This window comes from Odocoileus virginianus, chromosome 33, assembly GCF_023699985.2.
Source record: "Odocoileus virginianus isolate 20LAN1187 ecotype Illinois chromosome 33, Ovbor_1.2, whole genome shotgun sequence".
Lineage (NCBI taxonomy): Eukaryota > Metazoa > Chordata > Mammalia > Artiodactyla > Cervidae > Odocoileus > Odocoileus virginianus.
Window position 1 is genome coordinate 18,592,153 of NC_069706.1, and position 25,189 is coordinate 18,617,341.

At 37.3% G+C, this 25,189-nt stretch overlaps 1 protein-coding gene across 2 annotated transcripts in view; it reads left to right on the forward strand.

Moving 5' to 3' along the window:
* Positions 1-25,189, forward strand: part of LOC110151697 (phospholipid-transporting ATPase ABCA3-like) — a 285,960-nt gene that overhangs the window by 244,006 nt on the left and 16,765 nt on the right. For both annotated transcript variants that reach the window (XM_070460996.1, XM_070460997.1), the window contains 2 exons: positions 11,234-11,359; positions 11,584-11,778. In XM_070460996.1, the coding sequence (XP_070317097.1) occupies positions 11,234-11,359; positions 11,584-11,778 (321 nt within the window). The remainder of the gene's footprint in view (positions 1-11,233; positions 11,360-11,583; positions 11,779-25,189) is intronic.

Below are 25,189 nucleotides of genomic sequence, written 5' to 3' on the forward strand. Positions count from 1 at the left end.
CGAATGGATAAGAAAGCTGTGGTACATATACACAATAGAATATTACTCAGCCATTAAAAAGAATATATTTGAATCAGTTCTAATGAGGTGGATGAAACTGGAGCCCATTATACAGAGTGAAGTAAGCCAGAAAGTAAAACACCAATACAGTATACTAACACATATAAGTGAAATTTAGAAAGATGGTAATGATAACCCTATATGCAAGGCAGAAAAAGAGTCACAGGTATATAGAACAGACTTTTGGACTCTGTGGGAGGTGAGGGGGGGGATGATCTGACAGAATAGCATTGAAACATGTGTATTATCAGTTGTGAAACAGATTGCCAGTCCAGGTTTGATGCATGAGACAAGTGCTCAGGGCTGGGGCACTAGGATGACCCAGAGGGACGGAATAGGGAGGGAGGTGGGAGCAGGGTTCAGGATGGGGAACACATGTAAATCCATGGCTGAGTCATATCAGTGTATGGCAAAAACCACTACCACATTGTAAAGTAATTAGCCTCCAACTAATATAAATAAATGGAAAAATAAATAAATAAACTGTGGTGTTGGAGAAGACTCTTGAGAGTCCCTTGGTCTGTGAGGAGATCAAACCTAAAGAAAATCAACCCTTAATATTCATTGAAAGGACTGAAGCTGAAGCTCCAATACTTTGGCCACCTGATGAAAAGGTCCGACTCACTGGGAAAGACCTTGATGCTGGGAAAGATAGAATGCGGGGGAGAAGAGGACAAAAGAGGATGAGATGGTTAGATGGCATCACCAACTCAGTGGACATGAGTTTGAGCAAGCTCCAAGAGATGGTGGACAAGGAGCCTGGCATGCTGCTGTCCATGGGGTTGCAAAGTGTCAGACACAACTGAGCAACTGAACAACAACAAATACTTAAAAGACAGCCTAGATCAGGTTGATTTAACAGATATATGTGAAATATTCCACCCCAACAGAATTCCCCTTCTTTTCAGGTGCACATAGGACTTTCTCACGTTAGGCCACAAAACAAATCTCAGTGAATTTAAGAAGACTGAAATCATGTCAAGCATCTTTTCTGACCACTCTAGTATGAAAATTAAAATGAATTACAATAAGAAAATTATAAAAACCACAAGCATGTAGTAGCTAACCAATATGTTACTAGACATCCAATGGATCAGTGAAGATATCAAAGATGAAATAAAATGAAAATGGAAACACAATGCTCCCAAATATATGGATTGCAGCAAAAGCAGTTCTAAGAAACTTTTTAGTAATATATGCCTATGTCAGTAAACAAGAAAAATCTGAAGTAAACAATCTCACCTCACACCTAAAAGAACCAGAAAAAGAACAAATGCAGCCCCAAGTTAGTAGAAGAAATGAAATAATAAAGATCAGAGTCAAAATAAATAGAAACTTTAAAAAAGTAGAAATCAATGAAACTAGAAGCTGGTCCTTTGAAAAGATAAACAAAAATGGTAAACATTTAGCCAGCTTCATTTTTAAAAACAGAGAGATAAAGTCCAAATGAAATCATAAATAAAAGAAGACTTACAACTGACACTACAGATACAAAGGTTCATGACTTTACTATGAACAATTACATAGCAGCAAATTGGACAACTTTTAAGAAAGATAAATTTCTAGAAACACACCATCTCCCAAGACTCAATCAGGAAGATACATAAAATGTTAACAGATCAACACTAGTAATGAAATCAAATCACTATTCAAAATACTCCTAATAAACTAAAGTCTAAAAACTAGAGGGAATCACAGGTGAATTCTACCAAATATTTAAAGAAAAGTTAATATCTATTATTCTCAAACTAGTCCAAATAATTGAAAAGAATACTTCCAAACATAATCCATGAGGCCAGTATTCCCCTGATAGCGAAAGCAAAACCACTACAAAAAAGAAATGCCAGGCCAATATCCCTGAAGAATATAGATACAAAAATCCTCAACAAAATATTAGCAAAACTGAATTCAACAATGCATTGAAAGGATTTTACAGAGCAGAAAAAGAAGTAAAAGGAATCCAGATAGGAAAAGAAGAAGTGAAATTCTCGCTGTTTGCAGATGACATGATCCTCTACATAGAAAACCCTAAAGAGTCTACCAGAAAATTACTAGAGCTAATCAATGAATATAGTAAAGTTGCAGGATATAAAATTAACACACAGAAATCCCTTGCATTCCTATACACTAACAATGAGAAAACAGAAAGAGAAATTAAGGAAACAATACCATTCACCATTGCAACAAAAAGAATAAAATACTTAGGAGTATGTCTACCTAAAGATACAAAAGACCTATACATAGAAAACTATAAAACACTGAAGAAAGAAATCAAAGAGGACACAAACAGATGGAGAAATATACCGTGTTCATGGATTGGAAGAATCAATATTGTCAAAATGGCTATACTACCCAAAGCAATCTATAGATTCAATGCAATCCCTATCAAGCTACCAATGGTATTTCTCACAACTAGAACAAATAATTTCACAATTTGCATGGAAATACAAAAAACCTCGAATAGCCAAAGCAATCTTGAGAAAGAAGAATGGAACTGAAGGAATCAACCTGCCTGACTTCAGACTATACTACAAAGCCACAGTCATCAAGACAGTATGGTACTGGCACAAAGACAGAAACATAGATCAATGGAACAGAATAGAAAGCCCAGAGATAAATCCATGAACCTATGGACACCTTATCTTCAACAAAGGAGGCAAGGATATACAATGGAAAAAAGACAACCTCTTTAACAAGTGGTGCTGGGAAAACTGGTCAACCACTTGTTAAAGAATGGAACTAGAACACTTTCTAACACCATACACAAAAATAAACTCAAAATGGATTAAAGATCTAAATGTAAGACCAGAAACTATAAAACTCCTAGAGGAGAACATAGGCAAAACACTCTCTGACATAAATCACAGCAGGATCCTCTATGACCCACCTCCCAGAATATTGGAAATAAAAGCAAAAATAAACAAATGGGACCTAATTAAACTTAAACGCTTTTGCACAACTAAGGAAACTATAAGCAAGGTGAGAAGACAGCCCTCAGATTGGGAGAAAATAATAGCAAACGAAGCAACAGACAAAGGATTAATCTCAAAAATATACAAGCAACTCCTCTAGCTCAATTCCAGAAAAATAAATGACCCAATCAAAAAATGAGCCAAAGAACTAAACAGACATTTCTCCGAAGAAGACATACAGATGGCTAACAAACATATGAAAAGATGCTCAATATCGCTCATTATCAGAGAAATGCAAATCAAAACCACAATGAGGTACCATTACACGCCAGTCAGGATGGCTGCTATCCAAAAGTCTACAAGCAATAAATGCTGGAGAGGGTGTGGAGAAAAGGGAACCCTCTTACACTGTTGGTGGGAATGCAAACTAGTACAGCCACTATGGAGAACAGTGTGGAGATTTCTTAAAAAACTGGAAATAGAATTGCCATATGACCCAGCAATCCCACTTCTGGGCATACACACCGAGGAAACCAGATCTGAAAGAGACACGTGCACCCCAATGTTCATCGCAGCACTGTTTATAATAGCCAGGACATGGAAGCAACCTAGATGCCCATCAGCAGACGAATGGATAAGGAAGCTGTGGTGCATATACACCATGGAATATTACTCAGCCATTAAAATGAATTCATTTGAATCAGTTCTAATGAGATGGATGAAACTGGAGCCCATTATACAGAGTGAAGTAAGCCAGAAAGATAAAGACCATTACAGCATACTAACACATATATATGGGATTTAGAAAGATGGTAATGATACCCTATATGCAAAACAGAAAAAGAGACACAGATGTACAGAACAGACTTTTGGACTCTGTGGGAGAAGGCAAGGGTGGGATGTTTGAGAGAACAGCATCGAAACATGTATATTATCTAGAGTGAAACAGATCACCAGCCCAGGTTGGATGCATGAGACAAGTGCTCGGGCCTGCTGCACTAGGAAGACCCAGAGGGAGCAAGTAGAGAGGGAGGTGGGAGGGGGGATCGGGATGGGGAATACATGTGAATCCATGGCTTATTCATGTCAATGTATGACAAAACCCACTACAATATTGTAAAGTAATTAGCCTCCAACTAATAAAAATAAATGGAAAAAATAAAATAAAAAATTAAAAAATAGAAAGGATTTTACACATGATCCTTCATGTGTAAGAATGAATGATGAATTTGGATGGCTCATTACTCATTGAATGAATGAATGACCCATCATTCATTTGTTCAGTATCTGCAGATCAATCCATATTATGCACATGTTAACAAAACTATGGATAGAAGGCCTATGATCACTTCAATAAATGCAGAAGAGTCATTTGACAAAATCCAATATCTATTTATGATAAAAACACTCAAAAAAGTGGGTATAAAGGAGACATATCTCAAATAATAAATGCATTTTATGATAAACACACAGCTAATATCAAACTCAATAATGAAACACTGAAAGCTTTTCCTCAAAAATCAGGAAGAAGAAAAGGATGTCCACTCTCACTTCTTGTATTTAACACAGTATTGGAAGTCCTAGCCACAACAATCAGACAAGAAAGAGAAGGGAAGGGAAATGTGAAACTGTTAGTATCCACAGAAACTAACTCTACATATGCTACTCTATATACAGAAAATCCAAAACACTATTAAAACTATAATAGACCAAAAACTGTCATAACTAATAAGTGAATTCAGTAAAGTTGCAGGATAAAGATGAATACACAAAAATCTGATGCATTTCTATACATTATAATAATGAACTAACAGATTAAGATGGCCAGCAGAAATGTAAAACGATGCTCAACATCACTAATTTTCAGGGAAATGCAAACCAAAATCACATAGCAATATCACCTCATACCAGTTAGATTGGCAAGTGATGATATGGAGAAAGGGAACCCTCAGGTCCACTGTTGGTGGGAATGTAAATTGGTACAGTCAGTATAGAAAACAGTATAGAAGTTCCTCAAAAAATTAAAAATAGACTTACCATATGATCCAGCAATTCCACTTTCAAATATTTATCTGAAGGAAATGAAAGCACTAATTCTGAAACATGCATGCACCACTATGTTCACTGCTGCATTATTTATAATAGCCAAGATTTAGAAGTCGTCTAAGTGTCCATCTATAAATGAATGGATAAAAGATATGATATACATGTACATATGTCTTCCCAGGCCACGCTAGTGGCAAAGAGCCTGCATACCAATGCAAGAGACATAAAAGATGCTAGTTCAATACTTAGGTAAGGAAGATCCCCTTGAGGAGGATAACGTATTCCAGTATTCTTGCCTGGAGAATCCCTTGGACAGAGGAACCTGGCAGGCTACAATCCATAGGGACGCAAAGAGTCTGACACAATTGAAGTGACTTAATACACACACACACACACACACACACACACACACACACACAATGTATTACTCAGCCATAAAAAAGGAATGAAAGTGTCCTATTTATAGCAAGGTAGATAGTCCTAGAGGTTATTATGCTAAGTGAAGTGTCAGATTGTCAATGTTGTTGAGTCACTAAGTCATGTCTGACTCTGTGACTGCAAAGACTATAGCACTCCAGGCTCCTCCATAATCCACTCTCTCCTGGAGTGTGCTCAAATTCATGTCTATTGAGTTAGTGATGCTATGTAAACATTTTACCCTCTGCTACCCCTGACAAGAGGAGCCAGACAGAGAAGCATGGCATGATACAGTCAGTAAATCACAAAAAGGAGAACCTTTGCCTCCAATCTTTCCCAACATCAGTCTTTTCCAATGAATTGACTTTCCATATCACGTAGCCAAAATATTGGAGCTTCAGCTTTAGCATCAGTCTTTCAAATGAATATTCAGGGTTTATTACCTTATTACCTTTAGAATTGACTGGTTTGAGCTCTTGCAGTTCAAGGGACTCTCAAGAGAAAACCATGGCTTTGACTATATGGATCTTCATCAGCAAAGTAATGTCTCTGCTTTTTAATATGCTGTCTCGGTTTGTCACAGCTTTTCTTCCAGGGAGCAAGCATCTTTTAATTTCATGGCTATAGTCAGCATCTGCAGTGATTTTGGAATCTAAGGAAAGAAAATTGGTCACTGCTTCCACTTTATCCCCGTCTATTTGCCATGAAGTGGTGGGACTGAATGCCATAATCTTAAATTTTTGATGTTGAGTTTCAAGTCAGCTTTTTCATTCTCCTGTTGCACCCTCATCAAGAAGTTCTTTAGTTTCTCTTCACTCTCCTATTAGAGTGGCATCAACTGCATATTTGAAGTTGTTGATATTTCTCCTGTTGATTGCAGCTTATGATGGAGACAATTACTATGACCTCACTTATATGTGGGGTTCCATGGTGGATCAGTAGTAAAGAGCCTTCCTGCCAAGGTAGGAGATGCAGGTTTTGTCCCTGGGTCAGGATGATGCCCTGGCAAAGGAAATGGCAACCCACTCCAATATTATTGCCTGGAAAATCCCAAGGACAGAGGAACCTGGCATGATACAGTCAGTAGATCACAAAAAGTCAGACACAAATTAGTGACTAAACAATATACTTATATCTGGAGTCTATAAAACCAAATGACAGAGACTCAACACAACAGAAACAGACTCATAGAGGCAGAGAACAAATTGGTGACCACAAGAGGCAATGGTGATCATTGCATGGCAGGGTTCAGAGAAAAAGACAAAGACAAAAAGATTGAGATACAAAATTCCAGTTTAAAATAAATGTCATAGTTCATAATGTACACTATTGTGAATACTGTCAATAGTATTCCAAATACTTTGTATGATGACAGATGGTTACTAGATGTTGTGGTGATTAATTTGTAGTGTATATTAACGTGAAATTACTATGTTGTAGGGGGCTTCCCTTGTAGCTAATGTGAAGCTAAAAGGAAGCTAATATAATGTTTTATAACTATGCTTTAAAAAAAAACATTATTTTATATGCATATGAAGTGTGCATAACTAAGTCCTACAAGCTTCCCTTCTAAGTATAAATCCAACAGAGAGACATAGTCATGTACACTGAAAGACATTTGAAAGAATGTGCACAAAACATTATTTATATAAGACAAAGTTTAAGAGGGAAGCAAACCACATGTCTCTCAATAGCATAATGGATTTTAAAATGTCTATTCACACAATAGAATATAGCAATCAGAAGGAAGAGCCTATAACTTATGCAACAGCATAGAATAATCTCTGATACAAATTGCCACCAAATAAGTCAGATGTAAAAGAATACGTAAAGTAGAATTTCATTTATATAAAACAAAACTAATGTATAACAATACATAGTGAGTTATGTGTCATATTTCTTGTTATTGAGGGGTAATGTTCTGTTTACTTTATTGAGACTGGTTACAATAAAACTTATTAAGATGTTGATTTATGACTTATATACATATCTAGATATATGTTCTGACAAAATATAGTCCACTGGAAAAAGGAATGGCAAACCATTGCAGTATTCTTGCCTTGAGAATCCCATGAACAGTATGAAAGGGCAGAAAGATGTGAAACCGGAAGATGAGGCCCCCAGATCAGTAGGTGTCCAAGAGAAATACTCAAAAAAGAATGAAGAGGCTGAGCCAAAGCAGAAATAACCCCTAGTTGTGGGTGTGTCTGGTGGTGCAAGTAAAGTCCAATGCTGTAAAGAACAATATCGTGTAGGAACCTGGAATGTTAGGTCCATAAATCAAGGTAAATTGAAAGTTGGTCAAACAGGTGTTGGCAAGAGTGAACATTAACATTTTAGGAATCAGTGAAATAAAATGGGTGGGAATGGGTGAATTTAATTTAGATGACCATTATATCTACTATTGTGAACAAGAATCCCTTAGAGGAAATGGAGTAGCCCCGAGTCAACAAAAGAGTCTGATATTCAGTACTTGGGTGCAATCTCAAAAATGACAGAATGATCTTTGTTCATTTTCAAGACAAACCACTCAAATTCACAGTAATCCAAGTCTACATCCCAACAAATAGCAATGATAAAGGTGAAGTCAAACAGTTCTATGAAGACCTACAAGATGTAATAGAACTAAGACCAAAAAGCATGTCTTTGTCACCACAGGGGATTGGAATGCAAAAGTAGGAAGTCAAGTGATATATAGAATCACAGGCAGGCAAATTTAGCCTTGGAGTACAAAATAAAGCAAGGAAAAGGCTATCAGAGTTTTGCCAAGAGAGCATACTGGTCATAGCAAACACTCTTTAAACAGCACAAGAGATGACCACACATGGACATCACCCATATGGTCAATACTGAAATCAGATTGATTATATTTTTTGCAGCCAAAGATGGAAAAGCTCTATATAGTGAGCAAAAACAAGACTAGGAGCTGACTGTGGCTCAGATCATGAACTCTGTATTGCAAAATTCACACTTAAATTGAAGAAAGTAAGGAAAACCACTAGGCCCTTCAGGTATAACCTAAACCAAATCCCTTACAATTATACAGTGTAAGAAACAAATAGATTCAAAGGATTAGGTTTGATAGAGTGCCTGAAGAACTATGGACAGGGGTTCATAACATTGTATAGGAGCTAATGACCAAAATCAACCCCAAGAAAAAGAAATGCAAGAAGGCAAAGTGATTGCATGAAGAGGCCTTACAAGTAGCTGAGAAAAGAAGTGAGGAGAAAGGGAAAGATAACCAACTGAATGCAGAATTCCAGAGAATAGCATGGAGAGATAAGAAAGCCTTCTTAAGTAAATAATGTACAGAAATGAAGGAAAACAATTGAATGGGAAAGACTAGAGAGCTCTTCAAGAAAATTAGAGACACCAAGGGAACATTTCATGTAAGGATTGGCACAATACAAGACAGAAACAGTAAGGACCTAACAGAGGTTGAAGAGATTAACAGGAGATTGCAAGAATACACTGAAGAACTGTCCAAAAAAGTTCTTAATGACCCACATAACACTATGATGTGATCACTCACTTAGAGTCAGATTTCCCAAAGTGTGAAATCAATTGGTCCTAGGAAGAATTACTAGGAACAAAGCTAATGGAGGTGATGGAATTCCAGCTGAGTTAGTTCAATTCCTACAAGATGACACTCTTAAAGTTTCAGCAATATGTCAGCAAGTTTGGAACACTCTGATGACTGAAAAAGATCAGTTTCATTCCAACTCCAAATAAGGGAAATGCCAAAGAATGTTCAAACTATCACACAAGTGCACTAATTTTACATGCTATTAAGATAATGCTCAAAATAATTCAAGCTAGGCTTCAACACTATTTTAGCCGAGAACTTCTAGATATGCAAGTTGAATTTAGGAAAGGCAGAAGAACCAGAGACCAAATTGCCAACATCCATTGGATCATAGAAAAAACAAGAGAATTTCAGAAAAACATCTACTTCTGCTTCATTGACTATGCTAAAGCCTTTGACTATGTGAATCACAACAAACTATGGAAAATACTTACAGAGATGGGAATACCAGACCACCTTACTTGCCTCCTAAGAAACCTGTATGCCGGTCAAGAAGCACAGTTAGAACAAGACATTGAAAAATGGACTGGTTCAACATTAAGAAAGGAGTACATCAAGGCTGTATATTGCCATCCTGCTTATTTAGGTTATATGCAGAGTACATCATGTGAAATATCAGGCCAGAATCACAAGCTGGAATCAAGATTGCCAAGAGAAACATTAACAACCTCAGATATGCAAATGATACCATTCTAATGGCAGAAAGCGAAGAGGAACTAAGTCTTTTTAATATTAAGAGCTGGCTTAAATCTCAACATTCAGAAAACTGATATCATGGCATCTGGTCCCATCACTTCATGGCAAATAGATGGGGAAACAATGGAAACAGTGACTTAATTTTGTTAGTCTCCAAAATCACTGAAAACTGAATGCAGCCATGCTCCTTGAAAGCAAAGCTATGACAAACCTAGACAGGCATATTAAAAAGCAGAGACATCACTTTGCCTATAAAGGTCCACGTAGTCAAGGTTATGGTTTTTCCAGTAGTCATGTACAGATGTGAAAGCTGAACCATAAAGAAAGGAAAGCTGAGCACCAGAGAACTGATGCTTTTGAACGATGGTGCTGGAGAAGACATTTGAATATCCCTTGGACAGCAAGGAGATCAAACCAGTTAATCCTAAAGAAATCAATCCTGAAAATTCACTGAAAGAACCAATGCTGAAGCTGAAGCTCCAATACTTTGGCCATCTGATGTGAAGAGCCAGTTGATTGGAAAACACCCTGATGCTGGGAAATATTAAAGTCAGGAGGGAAAGTGGGCAACAGAAGATGAAGTAGTTGGATGGAATCACTAACTCAGTGGACATGAGTTTGAGCAAATTAAGTGAAATATTGAAGGACAGGGAAGCCTGATGTGCTGCCATTCATGAGGTCACAAAATGTTGAACATGACTTGGTGACTGAATAGCAGCAACTAAGATATATATTATGCTTAAATAAATAGCTTATACTAAAAGTATTGTTAAAGCATTCAAAATATTTTGCACTAAACATCAGTAAGATCTGTAGTTAATAGAACTGAACCAATGTTAATTTCTTAGTTTTTATCAATGTATCATTACTATATGATGTCATTAGGCAAAGTTAAAATGTATACTAGAGCTGTCCTGTTTTTATAGCTCTTCTGTACATCTAAATTCTTTCAAAATAAAAAGAATGACATACAAGTCATAGAGTATTCTTTCATATTTTCACTCTGTGGGATGTCTTACCTATTCTTTCTTTCTCATCATAAGTTGCCTAATGAGCTCCTATTTTATTTAAATTCATTGTAAACATTTCTTATGTGAGTCTGTCCTTGAATTCCACTCTTCTCTGAAAGAAAAGTGTTGCTCTTTCCCTACTCTCAACTCTTCTGATATCTTATAAAGTATACATTTATTATTAAACATAACTTTATATTTAATAAAAATAAAAAATATTTTAAAATAACTATTAGTTATAGGTAATAGTTTTGTTGTGATTGTAGTTTTTTCTGAAGTGACCATTTTGTTAAGAACTTGCTACTTGCTCATGGTATAGGTTTTAAACTTTGGATGTAGGAAATATGTGAGAGCTGAGTTGATATGCAGGAAGTCATTTGGAAATGAGTCAAAACTTCTGGTTTGACATTCTTGAGATTATCTCAGTTTAGCCTTCCTGAAGCCAACCAGTGTCGACCAGATGTCTAAAGTGCATCCATATCTATGGTCTTATTTTTAAAATATAGGATAGAGTATCCAAGGAATTATCTGGGGAATCTGAAGATGAAGATGTACAAAATGAAAGAAATAGAATCCTGGAGCACTCTCAAGAGTCACTGAATGCTACAGTGCTTATTAAGGAACTCACAAAGGTAATATTATTTAAAGAACAACTTATGATGGTTTAATTTCTATTAAAGAGTATGCCACTAATGTCACGGGCTTACTGTGGTTCTTTGAATCTATGTGTATTCTCTCAAGAGAATAGAAGGACTCTTGTGAAACTATCTGAGGTGGTCCATGGGAGTCTGAAATATTGTTTGTATGTGACCTATAAGTATTCCTTACTATATTATGTTTTCTGTATTTTTTTAAGGTGTATTTTTCAAATCCAATAGTTTTAGCTGTGAGAAATATCTCTGTTACAATCCAAAAGCAGGAGTGCTTTGGGTTGCTTGGATTAAATGGAGCTGGGAAAACTACTACCTTCGAAATTTTGACTGGAGAGGAGGTTGCTTCCTCTGGGGATGTGTTCATTGAGCGCCTCAGCATCACCAAAAATATCCTAAAGGTAAGACATCATTACTGTCTGAGGTGTGAGAAACATGATTTGTGGGTGAAGGTCAGAAAGCAACTTGTGGGAAATGATAGACATGAATCATGGTAGGCATTGATATCACTACTGTTGAATTAGCCCATGGATTCTAGAGAGAAATGAGAATTTTGGTCAGAGATGGTGAGACAATTAGAACAGCCTTACCACGAGAATCTAAGAGTGTCTTTAATTTTCTTTAAAACTATTGGAGAGCAAGATGGTAAAATAGGACCCTTGACTTTCCCTCCTTGGATGCACCAAATAAACAGTTAAACTGGGGTCCATTCCCTCTGAGATGAATCCAAAACTAGTTGAAAGACTTCTACATATCACACAACTGAGAAAATACCCACATCAAGATGGGTAGGATAAGCTGAGACATACTTGCACCATAAAACCCACCCACAAAATAGTGCATTACAACCAGAATGGAACTCCCAACTCCCAGCTTCACACATTTAGCTCCTCAATTTTTTGTCTACCATCCAAAAGACTGTTTCTCAAACCACCTAGTTCTGAGGGCAAACCGGATGTGGCATTCATGAACCCCCCTGGAATGTGGAGAGTGAAAAGGCAGTTTCAACAAGGGCATAAGAACTAGTAGTCCTCTAGGAGCCTGAATGGGCAAGGGATCATTTCCCCAGCCTTCAGGGCACTGTCAGGGCTTGCCACACCTTCATCTCCTAAGGCCACTAACACACACAATGGTTTAGACAAGCACAGAAGTTTAAGAGGATCTAAGAATCCCTGGCAAGGCTGGAGAGATAAGAGATAGAAGTGGAGTGTTATTGCATGCTAATGAACTTAAGTTGGTATTAGCTTTAAAAAGCCTCTTGGTAACTACAAAGAAATGTCTTTAGATGTTTCACTCATAAAAGGAGAAATGAATCAAAATCTATCAAAAAAAGAAAACAAAACAAAAAGGAAGACAAGAGAGAAAAAGAGGAACAAAAGAACTATAAGATTAAATAAAACACTTAAAAATGACAATAGTAAATCCTTCCCTATCAATAAATCTAAATGGATTAAATTCATTATACTCACAGAAAATAAAAAAGAAACAGAGGGGCTGAATAGATGAATAACAAAGATCCAACTATGTGCTATTTACAAGAAGCTTACTGTAGATTCAAGGGTATAAATTGACTAAAATTGACATCAGTTCAATTCAGTTGCTCAATCATGTCAGACTCTTTGTGGCCCCATGGGCTGCAGCTTGTCAGGGTTCTCTGTCCATCACAAACTCATGGAGTTTGCTCAAACTCATGTCCATCGAGTCGTTGATGCCATCCAACCATCTCATCCTCTGTCATCCCCTTCTCCTGCCTTCAATCTTTCCCAGCATCAGGGTCTTTTCCAATAAGTCAGTTCTTCGCATCAGGTGGCCAAAGTATTGTAGTTTCAGTTTCAGCATCAGTCCTTCCAATGAATATTCAGGACTGATTTCCTTTAGGAGGGACTGGTTTGATCTCCTGCAGTCCAAGAGACTCTCAAGAGTCTTCTCCAACACCACAGTTCAGAGCATCAATTCTTTGGCACTCAGCTATCCTTATAGTCCAACTCTCACATGCACACATGACTACTGGAAAAACCATAGTTTTGACTAGATGGGCCTTTGTTGGCAAAGTAATGTCTCTGCTTTTTAATATGCTGTCTAGGTTGGTCATAGCTTTTCTTCCAAGGTGCAAGCCTCTTTTAATTTTATGGCTGCAGTCACCATCTACAGTGATTTTGGAGCCAAGAAGCCAAAGTCTGTCACTGCTTCCATTGTTCCCCGATCTATTTGCCATGAAGTGATGAGACCAGATGCCATGGTTTTAGTTTTTTGTATGTTGAGCTTTAGGCCAACTTTTTCACTCTCTCTCTTCACTTTCATCAAGAGGCTGTTTACTTTCTTTCATAAGGGTGGTGTCATCTGCATATCTGAGGTTACTGATATTTCTCCTGGCAGTCTTAATTCCAGCTTGTGCTTCATCTAGCCTGGCATTTCACATGATGTACTCTGCATATAAGTAGAGTGACAATATGTACTCTGCATCTAAACAGTATGTGACATATAAGCATATAAGCAATATGTACTCTTCAAAAAGTAGCATGTAACCCTGCATATAAGCTGTAAGGTGACAGTGTGTACTCACATGATGTACTCTGCATATAAGTAGGGTGACAGTATACAGCTTTGACGTACTCCTTGCCCAATTTAGAACGAGTCCATTGTTCCATGTCCAGTTCTACCTGTTGCTTCTTGACCTGCATTCAAATTTCTCAGGAGGCAAGTGAGGTGGTCTGATATTCCCGTCTCTTGAAGAATTTTCCACAGTTTTTTGTGATCCACACAGTCAAAGACTTTGGTGTAGTCAATACAGCAGATGTTTTTCCGGAACTCTTGCTTTTTCTATGATCCAACGGATGTTGGCAATTTGAAGACACAGGAAAAGATATTTCATGTTAATTGTAAGGAAAAAAAGCAGGAGTGGCTATACTTACATCAGAGAAAGTATACATTGATTTAAAATGTTTTTAGAAACAAAGATTACACAATGATAAAGAGGGTCAATTCAACATGATCACACATGTAAATCTAACATCAAAACATCTAAGTATATAAACAAGTATTGATAGATCTAAAAGAAGAAACTGATGCAGTAATAATAAGATAGAAAGTGGATAAAACATTCAGACAGTTGTTATGTCCAATGTCCGAATCCCCGAGCGGGAAGAGAGAAGGCTTCCAAGACAATGCAACTCGCAAAAAAAGGGAAGTTTATTACTGACTCGAGCCAGGGCCTTCTGCCGCAACCATCGCAGTGGTGCAGGGTCAGAAAGCCCTGAGCAGAGGTGGTTACCCAAATTTATAAGGTATGCATAAGCGGTTAGTAGCTGGCTTAAGCGGATTGGTTACATGTTTGCAAAGCAATTTTATTGGTACAAACTTTCGCGGGCTTTTGTTCAAACTTAGGCGTCCGCGGACTTTTCAGCTCTCCCTTTGTTTCTTACTGGGCGCATATTGATTGGCTGGCTCCAGGTTACCTGATGGCGGCGGGGAATCCCACCATTTCAGGGGAAACCGAAACCCAGGTCCGGGCCGCCTGCCAGCCCCGGCAGCCCCACACAGTTTCATCCTGTTTGTTTATTTTTGCTTTTATTTCCATTATTCTAGGAGGTATGTGAGACAGCAAAAGAGACACAGATGTATAGAATAATGTTTTGGACTCTGTGGGAGAGGGTGAGAGTGGGATGATTTGGGAGAATGACATTGAAACATATGTATTATCATATGTGAAACGGATTGCCAGTCCAGGTTCGATGCATGATACAGGGTGCTTGGGGCTGGTGCACTGGGATGACCCAGAGGGATGGGATGGGGAGGGAGGGAGGGTTCAGGATGGGGAACACATGTACATCCATGTGTACATAGGATCCAGGGGGTACCCTCAGGATGAACAGCGTCGGCGAGAGAGAGAGAAGACACGTGAGACTAGCCTTGATAGGGCCAAGTCTGTGTTTTACTTTTTGACAACCGGTTTTATACCCTTTCACAGAACGTTTTCAAGGTACAAGATGCTTGCTCGTGATTACACAGGATTAGTATTACATCATTTTGTTTTTTAGGAAAAGCAGGATTTTTTTTGTTTTCTAATTCTATAGTAATTCTTAGCACATTATCTTCTGGCCTTGGGGCTATTAACATTTTATGCAGGTCAGGTGATTGTAAACCTATTTTCCGTTTTTATGGTGACCTTAACTGAAAGGTAACAGTGTCATAGGGAAATAGTACAGAGTAGAATTATATTCTTGTTAATACAAAAATTAATCTTTCTGCAAAAGTTGTCAGTTGCATTTATCTAAGAAGTTTACCCTATACTGACTGCGACTTTGGTGAGGCATCTTCTGCCTAGCACTCCTGACTGACAATTAACAACCATCTCATTGTTACCACACTAGGGCTAAGTCCTTATTTCTCTAGATCTTAAACTATATTAACAATGGTTTCTATAACACTACCTTAGCACATTCAAAGCAAAACACAGCAAGCAAATCTCAACCCAATAACCACCTACAGAATAATTTTTCTTATGTTTTCTAATAGGACTCCTTTACACCTTAAAAAGGCTCTATGTCTATTAGGGCTTTTATATAATCAGATTCTTTATACTATTTTATGATTAGGATATCAGATTCTTTATGCTATTTTATGATTAATATATTATAAGCAATCATGCATATTAGTACCAAGGGCATAAATGCATTTGGCTAACAAACTACCAGCAAAGGAGTTTAAATTAAAACACTCCTTTCACCCTGGATAATCTCATAAAATACCACCACCTGGGAAACTTATTGATTAAAGTTCTAAATTGATTCTTATTTGGGAAGAGATTGGGGAAGGCCTTCTGCCTGTGTCACAGAAATTAGGGAGTAGTCCATTGAGGCAGGCATCAGAAAGACAGATATCATCTTTAAGGTGAGCGCCGGGGGCAGCTTTTCGAAATCCCTGAAAACTTGATCCGCCTTGCCCGTCAGGTTTTCTCCCCTATGGCCTTTTTAGCAGTAGGGTCTCATGTGTTGGCTCCCGGCACCCATGGTGGATTCATGTCAGTGTATGACAAAACCAATACAATATTTTAAAGTAATTAGCCTCTAAAAAATAAATTAATTAATTATTTTAAAAAAACAACCATTCAGACAGAAAATCAATAAAGAATGAAACTGATCAACACTAGAAACTAAATGACCTAACAGACCTATTTAGAAATTTTAACCCAGAAGCAGAAGGATACACATTCTTCCCAAACACACATAGAACATTCTCCAGTTTGGATGATATGTTAGGTGACAAAACATACTATAACAATTTTTTAAAGATCAAAATAATGTCAGTTGTTTTTTCTGACTAAAATGGAATGAAACTAGAAATCACTAATAGCATGAAAGTGAGAAAGTGCACAAATATTGTAAACATTTATCCTTGAACAGTGAGTCATAGAAGAAATCAAAATGGAATTTAAGAAATATTTAATGACATATGAAAATGAAAAAATAACAACATACCAAAACTTAAGGAGTGTAACAAAAGCAGTAATAAGAGTGAAGTTCATATTAATAAATGCCTACATTAAAAAAGAAAATAAATATCAGATAAACAATCTAACTATACTTCTAACTAGATGGGGGTATAGGAGAGAGACTTGTGAAAATTATATAATTAGAAATAAAAGAGATGACATTAAAATATACCTTTAAAATAAAAAGGATTTTATGAATCATAAAAAAGAAGCTCCACAACTTATGTCATCAAGAAAATGCAAATTTAAACAACATGACATACCACTAAACACCTTATCAGAATGGCCAAAACCAAACACTGATGATACCAAATGCTGGTGTATTTATGGAGCAACAGAAATATTTTTTACTGGTACAAATAGAAAATGGCACAGTGATTTTTGAAAAATTTGGTAGCTTTTTGCAAAACTAAATATACCATACAATCCAGAAGCTGTACCCTTGGTTGTTTCCCAAAGAAGTTGAAAACTTAAGTCAATGCAAAAACCTGCATACAAATGATTATAGTTGCTTTATTCATAATTACCAAAATTTGGAAGCAACCAAGAAGTCCTTCAATAGGTGCATTAATATATACACTGAGGTACGTACATACAATGGAGTACATACAGCACTGAAAAGAAGTGGGCAATCAAGCTGTGAAAAGACAACATGGACCTTAAATGCATATTACTAAGTGAAAGATGCTAGTCTTTATTAAAACAAGCTTTATTGAGATAAAATTAATATATAACCAATATAACCACTGTGGCTAATTTTATTCTTAAGTATTTTATTATCCTTGATGCTATTGTAAATAGGGTAATTTTATTTCTTTTTTAGATAGCTCATTGTTTGTATATAGAAATAGCATATGTGCTGCCGAAGCGAGCACATGTATACAGAAATAGAAGTGATCTGCTATTTTGATTTTGTATCCTGCAACTTCACTGAGTTCATTTATTGTTTATAATAGATTCTTTTCCTTTGGTGTTTATATGTACAAGTTCTTCTCTGGAAACAATTTTACTTCTTCCATTCTGCTTTCGATGTCTTCTATTTCTTTTTTAAAGTTTTTTAAAATTAATTTAATTGGAGGAAAATTACAATATTGTGATGGTTTTTGCCATACATCAATATGAATCAGCCATAGGCATACATGTATTCCCTCTATCTTGAACCCCTCTCCCACCTCGCTCCTCACCCCATTCCCTCCAGGTTTTCACAGAGCACCAGCTTTGGGTACCCTGTGTCATACATTAAACTCCCACTGGTATCTGTTTTACATATGGTAATGCATATGTTTCAATGCTATTCTCTCAACTCATCCCACCCTCACCTTCTCCCTCAGAGTCCAAAAGTCTGTTCTTTATATCTGTGTCTCTTTTGCTGCCCTGCATTTAGGACTGACCGTGCCATCTTTCTATATTCCATATATACATGTGTGTGTATTCATATACAATATTTATCTTTCTCTTTCTGACTTACTTCATTCTGTATAATAGGCTCCAGGTTTATCCATCTCATTAAAACTGACTTAAATGTGTTCCTTTTTATAGCTGAATAATATTCCATTGGGTATATGTACCACAACTTCTTTATCCATTTGTCTGCCAATGAACATCTAGGTTGCTTCCATATCCTAACTATTGTAAATAGTGCTGCAATGAATATTGGGATACATATATCTTTTTCAATTCCAGTTTCCTCAGGATATATGCCTAGTAGTGGGATGTCTTTTTATTTCTTTGTCTTGATTATTGCTCTGACTAGGACTTCCAATATTATGTTGAATAGGAGTGCTGAGAATAGGCACCCATGTCTTATACCTGATCTTAAATGAAAAGCTTGCAGTTTTTCACTGCTGAGTGTAATGTTAACTTTGAGCTTGTTACATATAGGCTTTATTATGTTGAAATATGTTCCTTCTGTACTAAAGTTTTCAGAGTTTTCATTTATCATTTATCAGGATGCTGAATTTATCAAATGATTTTTCAGCATTTTTTGAAAAGATCATGTGATTTTTAACCTTTCATTTTATTAACTTGGTGCATCACATTTTTTGTGTTTGGTGAATTATTCTTGCATCACAGATATAAATCCCACTTGTTCTTGGTGTACAATACTTTTATTGCCATGTTGAATTCACTGTAGTAGTAATTTGTGCCATATGTATGTGAAAATGCTGTGCTCATTAATTCTGCTTTTATTTTTATTTTTGGAATTGCCATAAAGTCTTCCGTAGTTTTTAGCTATACTGTATTACATTCTCACCAACATGGCTCAGGGTCCAATTTTCTATATTCTAGAGAGCAGCTATTATTTTCTCCTTTTAATAGTTGCTATCCTGATGGATGTGAAATTGTTTCTCATTGTAGTATCAATTTATATTTCTCTAATGATCACTGATAGTCAGCATTTTTCTATACTTAATGTCCAATTACATATAGTCTTTGAAGAAATGTTTATTCAAGTCCTTGCCAATTTTTGGAATAAGTTCTCATTGAATTTCCAATATTTTCTATAAAACCTGGCTATTAATACCTAATCAGATAGATGATTTTCAAATATTTTTTCCATTCAGTGAGTTGCCTTTTAACTTAGTTGATAGTGTAATTATATGTACATAATTTAAAATTTTTTTATAAAATCCAATTTGTCCATTTTTTCTTTTATTTGCTGAGCAATTGGTGTAATGCCCAAGAAATTGTTGCCAAATATTGTGAAACATCTGACCTATGTTTTATTCTATAGTTTCAGGTCTGACATTTAGGTCTTTGATCATTTTCGTTGAAGTATTTTGACAGACTATACTCCATTAAAAGTTATTACAAGAAAAAGGCTACAGTTTTCTGTGCTGTACAATATATCCTTGCTGCTTATTATTTTATAAGTAGTAGTTTGTACCTCTTAATCTCACATCCCTAATTTCCTGCAGCGGATTTCTCCCTCCCATTTGGTAACCACTAGTTGCCAGGCTTCTCTGTCCATGGGGATTCTCCAGGCAAGAGTACTGGAGTCAGTTACCATGCCCTCCTCCAGGGGATCTTCCCAACCCAGGGATCAAACCCAGGTCTCCTGCATTGCAGGCAGATTCTTTATATCTGAGCCACCAGGGAAGGCCAAGAATACTGGCGGTGATTTCACGCTGAATAATTCTCACAAACACACAGGATTTTGAAAGACAGCACAGGGAGAGTTCTCAGAGAAGCAAATCCCTGAGAACATGCTGAGAGCATATTTTATTGGTAACTTATCTTGTAATCTTTAACTAAGAGCAGTAAAGCAAGACAGAGATGAGAACTCAGGGATTAAGACTTCCTCCTGAAGGTATGGAGGTAATCACTTGAGAGTTGTAAAGAAAAGTCTTTAAAGATAAGAGGGTTGTTCTGTGTGCAGAACAGCATCCAACTAAATCTGATCTGTCAGCCAGAACGTCTAGCTTTAGGAAAGGGTGTCATGATTGGGGAGTGGGGGTGGGTGGGAAGAGCAAGCAAGGAAATAGAAATGAGTAAAATTAAATTCTAGGAGGCATTTCCAAGAAAGCAGTAAAACATGGTTCCCACAAATACTGGAGTGGATAGCCTATTCCTTCTCCAGGGGATCTTCCCAACCCAGGAATCAAACCAGAGTCTCCTGCATTGCAGGCATATTCTTTACCACCTGAGCTACCAGGGAAACTCACAGTTTGTTTTCTATATAAGTAAGTATCTTTCTGTTTTTTACATGCATTGATTGACATTACTTTTTAGATTCCTCATATTAGAGATATCATATAGTATTTGCCATTCTCTGTCGCACTTATTTCACTAATCATAATTTATCAATGTTCATCCACATTGCTGCAAATGGAAGAGCAATATTCCGTTGTGTGTGTGAGAGAGAGTGTGTATTTGGGTTGCTTCAATATCTTGGCTATTGTAATTAGTGTTGCTATGAATATTGGCGTGCATATATCTTTTTGAATTAGAATTTTAATTTTTTTTCCAAACATATTCCCAGGAGTGGATTTGCTGGATCATATGACAATTCTTTTTAATTTTCCACACTGGCTGCACCAATTACATTTCCACTAACAATGTAGAAAGATTCCCCTTCTTCACATCTTCACCAACATCTGTTATTTGTAGACTTTTTGATGTTGGCCATTCCGACAAATGTGAGTTGATAGGTTATTGTTATTTCAGTTTGAATTTCTATAATAATTATTGATGTTGAGTATCTTTTCATGTGTCTGTGACCGTCTCTATGTCTTCTTTGGAGAAATGTCTACTCAAGTCTTCTGCCCATTTTTTTATTGGCTTGTTTATTTTTTGTATACAGTTTAATATTTTGAATATGAACCTTTTGTCAGTTCCATCATTTGGAAATACAGGTATTGCATTCGGTTCAGTTCAGTTGTTCAGTAATGTTCAACTCTTTGTGACCCCATGGACTGCAACACGACAGGCTTCCCTGTCCATCACTAACTCCCAGAACTTGTTCAAATTCATGTCCATCAAGTCAGTAATGCCATCCAACCATCTCTCAACCTCTGTCATCCCCTTTTCCTCCTGCCTTCAATCTTTCCCAGCATCAGGGTCTTTTCCAAAGAGTCAGTTCTTCACATCAGGTGGCCAAAGTATTGGAGTTTCAGCTTCAGAATCACTCTTTCCAATGAATAGTCAGGACTGATTTCCTTTAGGAGGGACTGGTTTGATCTCCTTACAGTCCAAGGGACTCTCAAGAGTCTTCTCCAACACCACAGTTCAAAAACATCAGTTCATCAGCACTCAGCTCTCTTTGTAGTCCAACTCTCACATCCATACATGACTACTGGAAAAACCATAGCTTTGCGTAGACAGACCTTTGTTGGCAAAGTAACATCTCTGCTTTTTAATATGCTGTCTAGGTTGGTCATAGCTTTTCTTCCAAGGAGCAAGTGTCTTCTAATTTCATGCCTGCAGTCACCATCTACAGTGATTTTGGAGCCCAAGAAAATAAAGTCTGTCACTGTTTCCATTGTTTCCCCTTCTATTTGCCATAGTGATGGGACCAGATGCCATGATCTTAGTTTTCTGAATGTTGAGTTTTAAGCCAACTATTTCACTCTTCTCTTTCACTTTCATCAAGAGGCTCTTCAGTTCTTCTGCATTTTCTGCCATAAGGGTGGTGTCATCTGCATATCTGAGGTTATTGACATTTCTCCTGGCAATCTTGATTCCATCTTGTGCTTCATCCAGCCCAGCATTTCGCGTGATGTACTCTGCATATAAGTTAAATAAGCAGGGTGACAATACACAGTCTTGATGTACTCCTTTCCCAAATTTTAACAAGTCCTTTGTTCCATGTCCAGTTTCGTGTTCCATGTTGCTTATTGTCCTGCATACAGATTTCTGAGGAGGCAGGTAATGTACTGGTATTCCTACCTCTTTAAGAGTAATCTATAGTCTGTTGTGATCTACACAGTCAAAGGCTTTAGAGTAGTCAATGAAGCAAAAGTAGATTTTTTTTTTTTTAAATTCCCTTGCTTTTTCAATGATACAATAGATGTTGGCAATTTGATCTCTGATTCCTCTAGCTTTTCTAAATCCAGCTTGTAAATCAGGAATTTCTTTGTTCATGTACTACTGAAGATGAGCTTGATAGATTTTCAGCATAATATTACTAGTATGTGAAATGAGTGCAACTGTACAGCAATTTCAACCTTCTTTGGCATTGCCTTTCTTTGGTATTAGAATGAAAACTGACCTTTTCCCTTCCTGTGGCCAGTGCAGAATTTTCCAAGTTTGCTGCCATAATGAATGTGGCACTTTAACAGCATCATTTTTTAGGATTTGTAATAACTGATCTGGAATTCCATCACATCCACTAGCTTTGTTCATAGTAATGTTTCCTAAGGCACTTGACTTCACACTCCAGGATGTCTGACTTGACATGAGTGACCACACCATCATGGTTATCTGGGTCATTAAGAGCTGTTTTTGTACAGTTCTTCTGAGTATTCTTGCCACCATTTCTTAATCTCTTCTGCTTCCGTTACATCCTTGCTTTTTTTGTCCTTTATTGAGCCTGTCTTTGCATGAAATATTCCCTTGGTGTTTCTAATTTTCTTAAAGTGGTTTCTAGTCTTTCTCATTCCATTTTTTCCTCTATTTGTTTTCATTGTTCATTTAAGAAAGCTTTCTGCTGTCCAAAAGTCTACAAGCAATACATGCTGGAGAGGGTGTGGAGAAAAGGGAACCCTCTTACACTGTTGGTGGGAATGCAAACTAGTACAGCCACTATGGAGAATAGTGTGGAGATTCCTTAAAAAACTGGAAATAGAACTGCCATATGACCCAGCAATCCCACTTCTGGGCATACACACCAAGGAAACCAGATCTGAAAGAGACACATGCACCCCAATGTTCATTGCAGCACTGTTTATAATAGCCAGGACATGGAAGCGACCTAGATGCCCATCAGCAGACGAATGGATAAGGAAGCTGTGGTACATATACACCATGGAATATTACTCAGCCATTAAAAAGAATTCATTTGATTCAGTTCTAATGAGATGGATGAAACTGGAGCCCATTATACAGAGTGAAGTAAGCCAGAAAGATAGACCAATACAGTATACTAATGCATATATATGGAATTTAGAAAGATGATAATGACAACCCTATATGCAAAACAGAAAAAGAGACACAGATGTACAGAACAGACTTTTGGACTTTGTGGGAGAAGGCGAGGGTGGGATGTTTTGAGAGAACAGCATCAAAACATGTATATTATCAAGGGTGAAACCATCCACCAGCCCAGGTTGGATGCATGAGACAAGTGCTCGGGGCTGGTGCACTGGGAAGACCCAGAGGGATGGAGTGGGGAGGGAGGTGGGAGGGGGGATCGGGATGGGCAATACATGTAAATCCATTTCTGATTCATGTCAATGTATGGCAAAAACCACTACAATATTGTAAACTAATTAGCCTTCAACTAATAAAAATAAATGGAAAAAAAAAAAGAAAAAAAAAAAGAAATGGGAAAAAAAAGAAAAGAAAAAAGATGGTAACGATAACCCTATATGCAAAACAGAAAAAGAGACACAGATGTACAGAACAGACTTTTGGACTCTGTGGGAGAAGGCGAGGGTGGGGTGTTCTGAGAGAATAACATTGAAACAAGCATACTATCAAGGGTGAAACAGATCACCAGCCCAGGTTGGATGCATGAGACAAGTGCTGATGCACTGGGAAGACCCAGAGGGATGGGATTTGGAGGGAGGCAGGAGAGGGGATCGGGATGGGGAACACATGTAAATCCATAGCTGATTCATGTCAGTGTATGGCAAAAACCACAAATAAATAAATAAATAAATAAAATAAAGTGGAAAGAAAAAAAAAAGAAGGAGCCATCATTTGGCCACTAATAAATTATAAAAAAAAAACTCTTACAGGCATAACATGAACAAACACACGATAGAATGATTTAGGAAGAACAGATAGAACATTTACATCTCAGAAACATGGAGAAATAAAAGTTTCCCCCTAGGAGGTCTTTGTATAAAGTTACTAAGCCAGGTTTTTTTTATTTTCTCATCACCTGAGTTAATTACATAATGTATGCAACAACAACAAAAAAAGAGCTACCTGGAAAAAATAACTTTTTTGTGTGATCACCTTTAACTTCCAATTAAGTAAATACTTGCATAATTATAGGTCGGCCAATCACCTAGGAATTTTCCTCAGGGGACTCTGAGATGAAACTTTATAGGAAGGGCTTCCCATTCTAGCTGGAGAAGTTAGTGTCAGAAGTCTATGTGCACAAACCAAAGTAGACAAACCAAACCAAACCATGATAGTGGAAAGTCATCGGGAAAAAAAGGAAATGACAGAGACACCCAGAAATCCAAAACCAAATGGCAGGTCTGTCCCAAATGTCACTTCCAAGTCCCACTAAGCATGTGACAATTCTCCAAAGCAGCACCTTACAAACAGGGCTCCCCTTTCATAGGGAGAAACCCCCAAAATGGAACTGCATTAGTTCCCCAAAAGGAAAGCATCAAGAGGCCTCAAGGTGCATCTCGGGGATTTACCAAATGCTAGTGGTTATCACGCCATACTAGATGCCCTCTTTCTGATCCTCCAATATTTAGTGTTTCTCAGAGTGGAAGTTCAGGTTGGTGCAGACAAGAGAAGAAAAAAGTGTCCTCAAGGTGAGGACACTTTTTTCTTAAGAGACCTTGGCAGCTGCAAAGGGCAAACTCACTCCCATTCTCTTCTACAGCTTGGAGTCCCAGTAGAGTCGGTGGGTTGGGTGTGATCCGGGCACGGCAGTATGGCAGGGAATCTGTGACCTCAGAAAAAGGCTTCAACCC